Here is a 12,834-nt window from a genome sequence, read left to right on the forward strand (position 1 = left end):
AAACATGGCCTTCATCCACAGCAGATGTAGTAGTCTGGGCATTGGTGCTAATCGTGGTACGAAGCTCACATTTCAAGAAGGCATCGCGCGCCGCCAGATGGCATTTGTGGCATCTTAATATTGACACTCGAAATCTCCGCATTTACAGACCAACCATTGGAGGCTTTGCACATGCTGGATATTGCGGCCACCTCCAATAATGGAGCAAATCACCGCACCCACAGCAACAGAAGCAAGGGGGTCATTCTAGGGGCTCCGATTTTGATTGCCCGGTGCAACAGTCCTGCTTAAGATAGGCCCGTGACGTCCTGTTCAAGTCGTTTTAGGGACTTTCACTGCTTCCCTGCCGCGGCTTGTCTCATTCCTTCCATAATGACGAACTGCAATGGCCCTGAAGAGCGGATCCTCCACGTTGTGACGCTCCTGCAGGTGGCGCATATCGAGGCTTAGAGCCAATAATCATCGCGGCTGTTCGATCTCACCTCTTCTGGAATGCAAGGACAGTAGGCGTCGCGACCCTTTACAGTTCACTCATGTTCCAGGGTGTTTGGTGACCCTCTGGAAGGGGGCAAAGACGCATGCCCGGCATCTAGTATTTTGTGACCGCCAGGTAGCCAAGGGATGATTCAGTGCAGCTTCGCTTGCTCGTATAAGGTCTCGCTGGCCGCCTCTGTAGATCATACAGCTGTTGCTTCGCTCTATTTTGGGTATCCAAATCATCGTTTGAAGATCTGTCCCTGTTTCTATTTACTCTACATTCCTCGCCCGGCATGTCCACTATGGACTGCGCTCTCGCAAATATGGATATCAACACAAAATTCTCCCATCACCAATATGCCTTTTCGACAAACAGTATTCCCACCTACGCGAACAGGAACACCACCTCGTACTACGTAACAGATGAAGATCCCACAGCCCAAGGAAACGATATAGCTTACCCTCGCTATTCCCCAACATTTCAACCCTGGAGGAGGCAACAAGCGCAGAGTTCTCTCTCATTCATTCCTTCGACATCTCCTCGCCCGGAGCAAACTGAGTACACGGCGCAGCCCAAACGATCAACAGAGCGGCTATCTGCCACTCCCGCCTCGCCATTTCGGTCTGTGCGCAGGATGAAGCAACCCTTTCAACTGCGCTTACCATCATCTCCATCGGTGGAAAGCATCCAGTCCGCGGCCAGAGAGTCCAGGCTATCGCGACCTCCATCCGGAAATCAAGCGCTGCGGACTAGTCGCTCATACCAGCACATTACGAAGACAAATATGGAAGCATTTGGACTGCTTCCAAGTCCTCCTCTATCAGACTCGAGGGAGTCACAGCCCTCGCCGTCTTCCGCATATTTCTCCCCCAAGCCGGACTCAGACCTAGACACTGACCATGGGACCCCTAAGAGTAGCGTATATACGCCAACGACAATTTCGAGTGAGGTCTACAGCACCCACAGAAACGACCCGACTCCAAAAAGAGCAGGGGACACAACAAATGTACACATGGCACATTCCAACTTGATGAAGCAATATAGCACCAACGACGGAAAATGGACTCCAGTATCTACTGCTTCCCCGCGCATGTCTTCGCCAGCTCTCTCTTCGGATGTAGATGCTTTCGAGAAGAGAACATTTTCCGGTTCTTCCATAGAAACGCAGCGGAGTCGGTCAGGAACCGTATCGAGTGAAGGAAGCTGGGTCCCAAGTAACCTTTCGTACTGTGAGGACTGGCTCCAAAGAGCTCCCCTGGAATTCGAGACTACCGGAGAAAAGTCGAAGGAAAACAACAGAAGAAGAATACAGATAGTTCAACAGAGCCCTCCGCCACCTGAACGGAAACGCGAGATGAAGGCTCCTGCGGACGAACCAGTGGTAGGCATTCTCTAAGACTGTTGATCTAATATTTACTTACACTATCCTAGATGTTTGCGGTGGCCAGCAAAACCAAGCCAAAGCTGGTTGACATTTCGCGACAATCTTCTCCCGCCATGAGCTGCTCCATTCCAACCCCACCTCAGCCACCAGTGCCTTCAACACCGGATCTAGGCCATCAAGAAATATCTGCCTTCAGCCCCGACACACCATTGGAGATGTCAGACAGCGGATATTCTACTACTGATGCATCTTGTGATTCCCCGGGTGACACTAAGCCGGACAAGGAGGATGGCTTCATCCATGTAAGCTCAGTAGGGAGCATCAGTGACACCGCTATCCGCGATAAGCCAATGCGCAGTGTTGCATCGCCAAAATCACCTCCACGGCCAGATGCAGCGTACAAAGCTAACTCGCCATCAAAGCCTCGGCGACCTGTGCCCTCATCTGACACGGCTGAGAATGGCGAGTTGAAGAAATGGTGGGATCATGAATGGGCAATGGATCAGCTGGAACATTCGATCAAGGAATTCCCACGCACCATGCTTAGATTGACATCCCCGGTCATTATACTCGTTCGTCATAGTGACGAAAAGGACATCCTGCGGAGGTTTCGCCAAATCTTTCCAGATGCCGCAGAAAATCTATTAGATGGTCTATGTGCAGCACTAATAGCGCGGAACTACGTGCTGTCGTTAGCATCATCTAAACGAAAAACCGCAAACCATGGTCATCGCCCCACCCTGTCTCGTCTTGACACCGTCCCCGAGAGAGCGAGCGCTATGTTATGTACACCGCTTGCCCCGTCATCGCCATCGCGAGTCAGAGATAGGGTATTGGGGTCGCGGAGTGGAGAGCTCAACAAAAACTTAGACCGAATAATTGACGACCTTCTGTTTGCTATATGTCGCAAGCACGACGCAACCCTAAAGTCCGCTGTGCTCGTTTTAACTCAGGTCCTGGAGACCAAAGCCTAGACTGTATTTCCTTTCAACTTCTGTATGCCCACTCGATGTATTGACCTTATGAGACCCACTGCTGCCTTCTTCTCTCTTAATCGCGATTCTCAGGTTCAAGTATATTCCCTCTCTAATTGTCTTATCTCAGCTCATATCCCTGCCTTTCTTTTCTGTCTGCTGCACTTCCAAGTTGCATAGACCTCTGTCGCTTCCACTCATTCGTTCAACCTTGTCTTTACTATTGTATCATTGCCCATCCTCGTCCTTCACTACATATTTCATTTTGCCTATGTTACGAACAAGTGTTCCACCACCCTCCAGTTTTATTTCCTCTGTCTATCTAACTAGCCATAGTGGTTAATTTCTAATCACTAATTGAATATTTCCTAGCCTGTACATTGAACAATGATACCATTGCATCGGCATGAAGACCTCATTCAAGAACCATAGATTTCGTATTTTGTTAATAGACTAGTATCTCCTGTCAATTAGGGCAAATAAGTAGGCCTTAGGCATATGGCACCCTAAACCAAATAAGGTTAAGACACGCTGAGTAATGGCAGCGGACTTCGTTATCATGTCGGAGCTACGCTCATCTTTCCCGCGGAATTCAACTTTCGCAACTTTTGCAAGTTGAATAGCATCACCATGGCTGCATCGACGAACCGGCTACGATTTCTCTATTCCTCCGCGAGGACCATTCCTCAAACAGGATCCATTGCCCCAATCCCCCGCCGCACATATGCCACAACAGAACCTTCGCCGTCCGCCACCGGTGCCCCGGTAGCAGCCCGTAAACGGACAAACTTCACTGATAAGCTGAATGCCGGCCCTTCCTTCGCAGATTTCGTCTCCGGAGGCGAAGAGAACGCTCCGCTGGAGCCTTCCGAAGCATATGCCCTCAAAACCGCCATGGTCGGCCCCGCCGGCCGCAAGAAGGAAATGACCCGTTTGCCTTCCTGGCTCAAGACCCCGATCCCAGACTCCAAGAACTACCAACGGTTAAAGAAAGATCTACGAGGTCTGAACCTGCACACTGTTTGCGAAGAGGCCCGGTGTCCCAACATCTCCGATTGCTGGGGCGGTAGCGACAAGTCCGCTGCTACCGCTACTATCATGCTCATGGGTGACACCTGTACCCGTGGATGTCGGTTCTGCAGTGTGAAAACCAACCGCAGGCCTCCGCCTCTCGACCCGCATGAGCCGGAGAATACCGCCGAGGCGATCTCGAGGTGGAGTCTGGGATACGTGGTGTTGACGAGCGTGGATCGAGACGATCTGGCGGATGGTGGCGCTCGCCACTTCGCCGAAACGGTTATCAAGATTAAGCAGAAGAAGCCCAGCATGCTGGTCGAGTGCTTGACGGGTGATTATAGTGGCGACCTGGAGATGGTGAAGTTGGTGGCTCGGTCCGGACTGGACGTGTATGCGCACAACGTCGAGACGGTCGAGGCTCTGACCCCGTTTGTCCGTGACCGTCGCGCGACGTTCCAACAGTCGCTCCGCGTCCTGGAGGCGGCGAAGCAGGCCAAGCCCGATCTGATCACTAAGACCTCTCTTATGCTTGGGTTCGGTGAAACTGAGGAGCAGCTCTGGGATGCTCTCCGTCAATTGCGGTCGGTTGGTGTTGATGTTGTTACGTTCGGCCAGTACATGCGTCCTACGAAGCGTCATATGCCTGTGCATGAATATGTTACCCCTGACCAGTTTGAGCTCTGGCGCCAGCGCGCTCTGGATATGGGCTTCCTCTACTGTGCTTCTGGGCCTTTGGTTCGCAGTAGTTACAAGGCTGGTGAGGCGTTCATCGAGAATGTTTTGAAGAAGCGACGTTCTGCTGGCACTGCGGGCGAGTCTGTTACGGATAGCAAGGTTGCTGTCGATGAGGCTACCCGGTGAAAATCCTTATAAATCTCTTTCCCTATTGTCTACTTTTCTCTCGGCGCAGGTTTAGGTTGGCTGTTTATCAATCTTATGAAATGTATTGATATTGACGGGCATGGGCCGTCGTTCGCATATATTCGTTAGTTGGGGTTTGGGAGGTAAAATAGAAAGCATCCTCCGAGGGTGCTCTGGACGTTCATTGGGTTCAACACTTATATTCAGATGGAATCAACAATATAATCTGCATATTCATTCAGTAATGTCCGTGGCCCTTCCTTATATGCACCCAAATCCCTCACACCACTACGCCTACGTTAAATAATATCTTCTAGGATCAACCGTCCTCTCGACTACTCCCGTCAGAAAGTGAAAACACAGACAGCCTATACGTATGTATCGAAGCTGAGTCCCTCGGCTTAGGAAAGAAAATAATCGAGCGAAGCACGCCGATCAATCGGTGCTCCTGTAGGTCCCTGCTGACAAGATCCAAATGGCAAATATGCACCTGGCGAAGTCCCCACGCAATCTTTTGGCCAGTTATCATTTGAGATAGGGTGTGCCTTCTGCCGTACTCGCGACACACCTACAGCTCCTGGGATGCTCATGCTACTTCGGCAATCAGTTCCTTGACATCTTCCTTGCTGAGACCAAGAAGGTGAAGAATGTCCACCATGGTCTCTCCGTTCAGACGAGTGGGCGCTTCGAGCTGAACTTTGCTCTTGGCGCGCCAGGCAACTCCGAGTCCAGCAGTATGGAGCATGAGAAGGTCATTGGCACCATCACCGACAGCAGCAGTCTGAGCGATGGGGATGTTGTTCTCGGCCGCAATGGACTGCAAAAGCTTGCGTTTTTGGCTGGCATCGATGATAGGGTAGGTGGGAACGAGCTTTCCCGTCAGGGTTTGAGATGCTGGATCTACCTCGAGCTACACGTAGTAATCAGTACACGGGACCATCGAATAGTCCAATAGGGCCCCAAAGAGGTAAAAGCCCGGAAGAATAGAATGTACTTACGTGATTAGCGAATGCGTAATCGATGCCAAGCTCACCGGCCAACCACTCAGCAAGAGGCTGGAAGCCACCACTCAGAACTGCCAATTTACATCCGAGAGCCTTCAGGGCCTTACACAATTCACGAGCGCCAGGCGAGATAGTAATGACAGACTTCAGCTTCTCAAAAACATCCGCTGGCACTCCTTTGAGAAGACCAACACGCTCCCTGAGCGACGCAGAGAAGTCCAGCTCGCCGTTCATAGCGCGTTCTGTGATCTCCTATAGCAAAGGTTAGCTCTCACGAGCGTATACAAATATAAAAACGAAACTTTTAAAAAAGAGTCCATAGAGACTGACCGAAACTTCCTTCTCTACGCCAATGAATTTGGCAATCTCGTCAATTACTTCATTCTGGATCAGGGTACTGTCCATGTCAAAAACTACGAGCCGCTTGTGACGGCGGAAGACGCTCTCCTTCTGGAGCACAACCTCTACATTCCATTCGCGCTCAAATCGCCATATGCTCTCATGTTTGCGCAGGTCTGTGAATGTGAGGTATTCCGGGTTGGGGGGTGGGGAGAAAGTAACTTCTACTACGCGCGGGTGCTCATTCTGATCGAGGCAGCGGTGGGAGGTGTTCATGCGCTGGTAAGGGGTCGGAAGGGATTCGAGGATTTGGAGGAAGTTTGTCAAACAAAGCTGCGACACAAATGGTCCGTAAATGTGGTCTAGTGGTTCGGGTTCTGGCGCAGGAGGCTCTCGAGGAATCTTCTCAATATCAACTGTCGGAGCCGAACCCACGGGAACCGTGGGGGACGGAAGTTTAACGCCAGTCCCAGCATTTGACGACGAATCAGGATGGAGATGCGGATGAATTGGATCCGATGATTTGTAGTAGATGGTTGCGACGAGTTGCGGGGTACCGGTGGGAAGAGGGTTCGCGTGGTGGTTGAACAAGCTGTGCGTGATGCCACTTTCTGTCACCTTTTCGGGATCTGGGCTTATCGGGTTGAGGGACAAGGATCCTACTCCCGATTCAAGGGAGGATTCAAGGACATTGCTAATGCTGCTAATGGGGACCGAGGGCTTGTATTGTTGATGATCATGGAGGAAGGAATTGCTCCTGAGCGATTCCTGCAGTGTCGGCCGTTGCGGACGTGTGGTGGGGTTGTTCAATGCCATTTCTTTGTAGTAATTGGTTTGGAGTTGTTGGAGAGAGGAAACCAAGGAAGGGTGAGAAAGGTATGACAGATACCTCGTAGGAATTCACCGATGATCAATGGAAGCTCGCCCGTCGGGACCGTACCCTGGAGGAGAAAGCTGTCAAAGAAGTCGCTGTGGAATTGTAGAATCGACCCGTTTGCTGCAAGCCGATCCGCGGCACGTGGCGGGGTGTCTTAACCCAGTCCGCGCGAGGGTCACATGACGGACATGGGAGAGAAGAATATTTCACCGCCCTGGCAGAATCGAGGGAAACTTCTTAACATCAACAATTCAGTGGCAACATACGGGGTATGAAGGGTTCACGGTGCAACACCATCAATATGGATCGAGTGGGGTACATGGTATCGTGCTTTCACTGCACCGTACTTCGAAGTAGATTAATACTGACAGGTGAGACAAGCTAGGGTGATTCTCATTCTTTATTTCTAATGCTAATAAACTACTACCAGACCAGTCATAGTGTTCAGCAAGGAGAGGACCCTGCGTACAGGAAAGGTGGACGCAGAGAGGTTCCACCACATTAAAGTGCCTCTACCCCGGATGAATGTTGTTCTTCTCTGGACATTCGACTATGTTCTAGAGAACAGGACTAGGGGATTTATCAGCAACCTTGCGCTGTCTTGCACTGCGATCAGAGCATTCCGGGGACCCACAGAGACCCAAGATGCAAGTATTGCGTGATTTCCCCAGGACATGAGGGAATTGAATTTTTCATCATGCTCCCCCGAAACTGCAGGCGGTCACAGCCAATGTCGTGATCGAGGTCGGCAGAATCAATCGGCATGTATGAGGAATTCACCAGCAAGATCAAGTTCCGATTGCCGCTGATGTCGTGCTCGCCCCTGTTTTCTTATATCTGACCGGTTGTGGGCTCTCCCCTCCGTGTTGTGATGATTACTATTCTACATCATCTCACGCAAATTGGACCTGGTCATTTGTCATCCTCTTCCATTCATCCATAGTCATATAGACTTGCTAGAATCTCTACTCTTTTTTTGTCTTTCAATACTCTTTCTCTCATTCATTAGATTCAACTCTATACAGGTCACGTTGTGAAGATGCCTGCAAAGATGTCTGACACCTACCCCTCCCACGCCGAGGACATTGAGTCGAAGGACAACGCCACGGACTCTGGTTATGTCAGTGGTAGCTCAAGTGATGACTATCTCCCTGAGATTGTCTTCACGAAGCCACACCTGCGGTTTCTCAACAGACAGCTGCAGTTCCTCGAACCTCAAGGTCAGCATAGAGTGGTCCTCAGCCCACTAGGTAGATGACTAACAACGTACTGTAGATGTCTTGAGATGGTGTGTTACATCACTTCCTCACCTTTTCCAGACCACCGCATTTGGTCTTACTGGACTCGTCACTCTTGATATGCTTTCAAAGCTGGATGTCCCTCGTCCTCAGATGGTCGACCTCATCTTCCTGGACACCCTTCATCACTTCTCGGAAACCCATGCTCTGGTTGACAAGGTTCGCCAAAAGTACCCCTTGAACAACATCCATGTCTACAAGCCCAAAGGCCTCAACTCTGAGGAAGAGTTTGCCAAGAAGTACGGTGACCGCCTATGGGAACGGGACGACCAGCTCTACGACTGGGCCGCCAAGGTAGAGCCCGCCCAGCGTGCCTACCGTGAACTGAACGTTCATGCTGTCCTTACCGGCCGTCGCCGTAGCCAGGGTGGCAAGCGTGGTGACCTTGACATTATCGAGGTTGACGAGGCCGGTCTTATCAAGATCAACCCTCTGGCCAACTGGACCTTCGATCAAGTCAAGCAGTACATCAAGGACAACAATGTGCCTTATAATGAGTTGCTCGACCGCGGCTACAAGAGCATTGGTGACTATCACTCTACCCAGCCCGTCAAGGAAAACGAGGATGAACGGTCTGGTCGCTGGAAGGGCCAAGCCAAGACCGAATGTGGCATCCACAACCCTCGCTCCAAGTATGCTCAATACCTGATGGAGCTTGAGCGCAAGCGGCAGGAGGAGGCCCTGTCTCAGGCGCTGCAGAACCAGATGACCACTGCTCAGTGAACATGGTCGTCGGTCACTTCCGACTTGCATTGATAATGGCGTTTGGGATTGGGAGTTTTAGTATCTAGCGACACAGCCTTGATTTTCTCTATTCTTACACAGGCACTGGCTTTGAACATATGTTGTTATGACTTGGAGGATTATATGTCATGGGTGGATTTAATGGTTTCAAAAGATATCTTATGCTGGCCCCGCTCCCGAAAGGAGCTTGTACATAGCGGGTGGCTTTTTTGTTGTTTTTCTTTCCTCTTTCTACAAAAGCTGGCCAAGTGGCCGACTATGATAATGATTAGCATGATAGAAATGGCAAGACCCTGATATTGTCTTGATTCTCGTTTACTTTCTCTGGTAGTTTGTGGTGCTTTTTAAAGTCATGTGGGGCTCAAGCCCTAAAAAGTTGGTTCCGGTAGTCACGAACCACTCTTATAGTCTAGGATCAATGGATCATTTATAGAATTTAAACCCTTAAATAGACCCGCAATCAATTATTAACACCTAATGATAATTCCCTTCATTAGAATGATCGTCTTTAGTGTAGGTATAGTTGCCTTTCTTCAAACATACGGATGCCATGTACCCCACTTGCTGTCCGGTACATCCGCTCAAGCCCGCTGAATACGTCGTAGGTTGTTGACCTCTAAATTACTCGAATGCTCATTACGTTATCTACGATATGTTCTTAATATTTATTTCCCCCAACGCCATTCAACCCCTTTGTAAATCTAGAACCTGTTCTATGATGTTGCAGGCAATGTCCCCCCCAAACACTAGGCATCCACCGCCATCATCCGTTTCAAGCTATTAAACTTCGCACAGCGAAAGTTCTGATTGGGGGCTTCGTGTAGGACGTTGCCTTCTTTTCATGTTTCATAGGTTCTAAATGATTAATGACCCTGGTTGATTACATATAGTGAGTCACGCATGGATTGACTATAATCTGACATACGAGATAAACAGGATGTAAGTGGCTACTAGGAAGTTGGGGCGAAAACGATAGTGGATAAGTCTGGTGTATTCAACTAACACTGGGAAGGGAAGCATGGAAATGAGTATAAAAGGGAAGAAAAATATCCTGCACAGCTAGACTATTCATAATTCGACAAGGAGCAGATATTCTCACCAACATGTCCCAAACTGAGACCATCCATGTAGTTTCCAAGAAAGACAATAGCCAACATGCTGTTGTCACTATTGAGAATGCCTCTTCCGCTACAAGGCAACTGTCGCCTTCATCGGTTCGCGTGCGACCGCTTATACTCAGTCTAAGCTCCAATAATCTTTCTTATGCACGTGCTGGCGAGTTACTTCATTGGTATGTTACGATTTTATGCCTTACCAAGGGTGAGACTCATTGATTTGATCGACAAAAGGTGGGATACATACCCCGTCCCCAGTGTAGCTCCGGCGCCATACAACGACCAATCGGCGTGGGGGATCGTCCCGGCATGGGGGTATGCCACGGTCCTCGAAAGCACGACTGATATCGCCCCGGGATCGACACTCTGGGGGTTCTGGCCGACCTCAGGACTCCCGACGGACCTTACGTTGATCCCGGGCGAGCCGCACGGGCATTGGACTGAGGTTAGCGAGCACCGGAAACGTCTCATGACTTACTACAACCGATACGAGGTCGTGAGTGAAGATGATCGGGACACGCTGGCTTGGACTGCCGCCATCCGTGCCATCTGGGGCGCCGGGTATCTGCTCAGCGAGTATGTCTTTGCGCCTAAAGAAACGCCTGTCCATCCCTACGGTGCTGCGGCCGGGTTGGATTGGACTACTGAGGATGCGGACTTATCGTCTGCGGTTGTTGTTAATTTGGCTGCGTCGACTAAGACGGCGCGCTCCCTTACGTATAACTGTTTGTGTCGGCCGGCTGGGTCGGGGCCGTTGGGTGTCTTGCAGATTACTTCTTCGCCTGAGGCTCTGGAGCGGGCGGCTGAGCAGCAGATTGCGAAGCGTCAGTCGGGCGCTGGACCGGTGAAAGCTCTGGCGTATTCGGATGTAGATCGGGCGGTGCCTTGGTTGGTTGGTCTTGAGCCGTCGAAGCTGGTGATTATTGATTATGGTGCTCGGGATAATGCACTCCTGCGACTTCGCGAACTGGTGCAGAGCCACGAGTCGCTTCAGAGCTGCAAGGTTGTTATCATCCAAGTTGGAGGCCAGCAGAAGGTATGGTCTACATGAAAGGGACATGTTGCGACTGTTGACTGATAGCTACGCAGGTGTACACCGAGGATGAGCTGCGCGAAGCCTATGCATCTATGCAAGCGCTCGGGGTGATCCAATCCAATGCTTCTACTGCCCGCGATACGGCCATTGAGCTTGACGGCCCCGAGGCATTTTTCGATAGAATGGATCAGCGGTGGAAGCAATGGCTTGACGACCGCGCGGCTACGGTTCCTGACATGCGTCTGGTCTGGGGTAAAGGGGTCGCAGGCACCGAGGGAATGTATGGTGGATGGGAGCGGCTGACGAAAGGGGATGTGCGTCCAGAGGAGGCGTTGGTGTATATGGTTTAGAGGCGATAGGGTTGTTTGAGCTAGCAACGGTCTCCTGAGGCCGACTCGCCGTAGAAGGTTTGCAACGGCATATGAATGTCTAATATGGAGTATGAGACCCCCGTTTAGACACACTCTGTTAGGACGGTAGAGCTATATGTCATAGTTCTCCACTTAGTTACTCCGTACGTAATAGGAATTGCGGAGTATAGGAGGAAGCTCTGGTAGCTCCTATCCGAGACAATTCCGCCTTGTGTATATTGCCCTCCATATATCTTGCCGTGTATCAGCAGAGATGACGTGTCTCACAGCGCGAGTCCTTTATCAACGTCCGCGCGAGCTGTGACACCTAGGTGAGCACGAACGCATGAATCCTGCGTGCGAGCAGTTCCACCTTCCGAATGGAAAGCATCATTGCGGGTAGGGCTCCATGGGCTTCTTGGCAGGGGTACTTCATTGATAACGACCGTCCTCGCCTACGGCGCATGAAACGGCATTGCTGACGACTCTCCTTAATTAATGTGACATATATGCGGGGGGATACACGGCGATCGTCATCTAGATTAGTATACTACGTAGTACCCGAGCACTCCAAACGATATAAAAGTAGTAGTATACGTGTCCATTCCGTATCACCGTTTCCGGATATAAAAAGGGGATGATAACCGTTGGCCAATGTGACGGCGAGAATGGTGAAACGTTCTACTCTTCAGGCGGGAAGCTTTGACATCTTGAAGAAGGCTCATACGTCAGCTTGTCGGCGTCGGAGCGGAATCCGGTGGCAGCTTTAGGGCCGTGCAGATCACATGATCCGCCCTGCCAAGAGAAGCAATCACGCAAGCCGTGTGGAGGATGTCGTGATGATGAACGTGCCCCACGTGATGACGGCTGCCGGGTACCGAAAAGCCGTTTGAAAGGCGATATCAGACGTGTTTCACCCTTCCGGCATTTATTGGTGAGAAAGTGCCTGTCGATCCGATCTCGCAGATGCTTTGGACTATAGAACAAAAAGATAGACAACAACAAAAAGACAGGAAAAATCACTCTCCCATGTAATTGTACTTTTATCAAGTCACCGGGGATTTGTCTCGAATGAAAAGTATTCATGAATAATTCATTCATCACCCCTGAAAATCATGACTCGTCTCGGTTTGATGATCCAGGAGATGACGGTTTGATCTCCAGTTGAGAGACGACGTGGTCCTTGAAGGGCTCGGGGATGGTCATGAATGGTGGGATATTTTCTACCTCGAAATCAAACTGTTCGGAGAATATTCAGTGAAAAAAGAAAAGAAAAGAAAGGAACTGAATGGGTTTAAGAGGTGTTGTATGTTGTCGGAGGATTCTTGACTAGTATAGAGTAAGTATTGATAGACGG

General features: G+C 50.4%; 5 protein-coding genes across 5 annotated transcripts; 4 read left to right on the forward strand and 1 right to left on the reverse strand.

The window, feature by feature from the left end:
• Positions 1–779: 779 nt before the first annotated feature.
• On the forward strand, positions 780–2,836 carry BDV38DRAFT_271603 (uncharacterized protein; the record flags this gene model as incomplete). The annotated part of the gene is made up of 3 exons (XM_032057346.1): positions 780–1,566; positions 1,600–1,859; positions 1,910–2,836. 3 exons carry the CDS (start codon positions 780–782, stop codon positions 2,834–2,836), a joined length of 1,974 nt encoding a protein of 657 aa, XP_031913050.1.
• A 453-nt stretch (positions 2,837–3,289) lies between these two features.
• On the forward strand, positions 3,290–4,938 carry BDV38DRAFT_98741 (lipoate synthase). The gene has a single exon (XM_032064228.1). The coding sequence runs from the start codon at positions 3,467–3,469 to the stop codon at positions 4,712–4,714; it is 1,248 nt and encodes a 415-aa protein (XP_031913051.1). The 5' UTR covers positions 3,290–3,466; the 3' UTR covers positions 4,715–4,938.
• Position 4,939: 1 nt separating this feature from the next.
• BDV38DRAFT_98740 (phosphoserine phosphatase SerB) lies at positions 4,940–7,091 on the reverse strand. The gene is made up of 3 exons (XM_032064227.1): positions 6,049–7,091; positions 5,713–5,970; positions 4,940–5,624 (listed from the first exon to the last, which is right to left on the reverse strand). The coding sequence occupies exons 1-3, from the start codon at positions 6,871–6,873 to the stop codon at positions 5,301–5,303; spliced, it is 1,407 nt and encodes a 468-aa protein (XP_031913052.1). The 5' UTR covers positions 6,874–7,091; the 3' UTR covers positions 4,940–5,300.
• Positions 7,092–7,973: 882 nt separating this feature from the next.
• On the forward strand, positions 7,974–8,955 carry met16 (phosphoadenylyl-sulfate reductase (thioredoxin); the record flags this gene model as incomplete). Its single annotated transcript, XM_032057347.1, has 2 exons — positions 7,974–8,154; positions 8,210–8,955. The coding sequence occupies 2 exons, from the start codon at positions 7,974–7,976 to the stop codon at positions 8,953–8,955; spliced, it is 927 nt and encodes a 308-aa protein (XP_031913053.1).
• A 1,026-nt stretch (positions 8,956–9,981) lies between these two features.
• BDV38DRAFT_98757 (DUF2855 family protein) lies at positions 9,982–11,818 on the forward strand. Its single transcript, XM_032064229.1, has 3 exons — positions 9,982–10,267; positions 10,326–11,127; positions 11,181–11,818. Exons 1-3 carry the CDS (start codon positions 10,080–10,082, stop codon positions 11,475–11,477), a joined length of 1,287 nt encoding a protein of 428 aa, XP_031913054.1. The 5' UTR covers positions 9,982–10,079; the 3' UTR covers positions 11,478–11,818.
• The last annotated feature ends 1,016 nt before the right edge of the window (positions 11,819–12,834 follow it).

The sequence above is a fragment of the Aspergillus pseudotamarii genome (assembly GCF_009193445.1).
Source record: "Aspergillus pseudotamarii strain CBS 117625 unplaced genomic scaffold BDV38scaffold_30, whole genome shotgun sequence".
Classification (NCBI taxonomy): domain Eukaryota; kingdom Fungi; phylum Ascomycota; class Eurotiomycetes; order Eurotiales; family Aspergillaceae; genus Aspergillus; species Aspergillus pseudotamarii.

Coding starts and splice junctions, on each gene's coding strand:
- BDV38DRAFT_98741 (XM_032064228.1), top strand. CDS start 3,467: ATGGCTGCATCGACGAACCGGCTACGATTTCTCTATTCCTCCGCGAGG.
- BDV38DRAFT_98740 (XM_032064227.1), bottom strand. CDS start 6,873: ATGGCATTGAACAACCCCACCACACGTCCGCAACGGCCGACACTGCAG. Junction 5,971..6,048: donor GCGTAGAGAAGGAAGTTTCG/GTCAGTCTCTAT, acceptor CCTTTGCTATAG/GAGATCACAGAACGCGCTAT. Junction 5,625..5,712: donor ATTACGCATTCGCTAATCAC/GTAAGTACATTC, acceptor TACTACGTGTAG/CTCGAGGTAGATCCAGCATC.
- BDV38DRAFT_98757 (XM_032064229.1), top strand. CDS start 10,080: ATGTCCCAAACTGAGACCATCCATGTAGTTTCCAAGAAAGACAATAGC. Junction 10,268..10,325: donor GCTGGCGAGTTACTTCATTG/GTATGTTACGAT, acceptor GATCGACAAAAG/GTGGGATACATACCCCGTCC. Junction 11,128..11,180: donor AAGTTGGAGGCCAGCAGAAG/GTATGGTCTACA, acceptor ATAGCTACGCAG/GTGTACACCGAGGATGAGCT.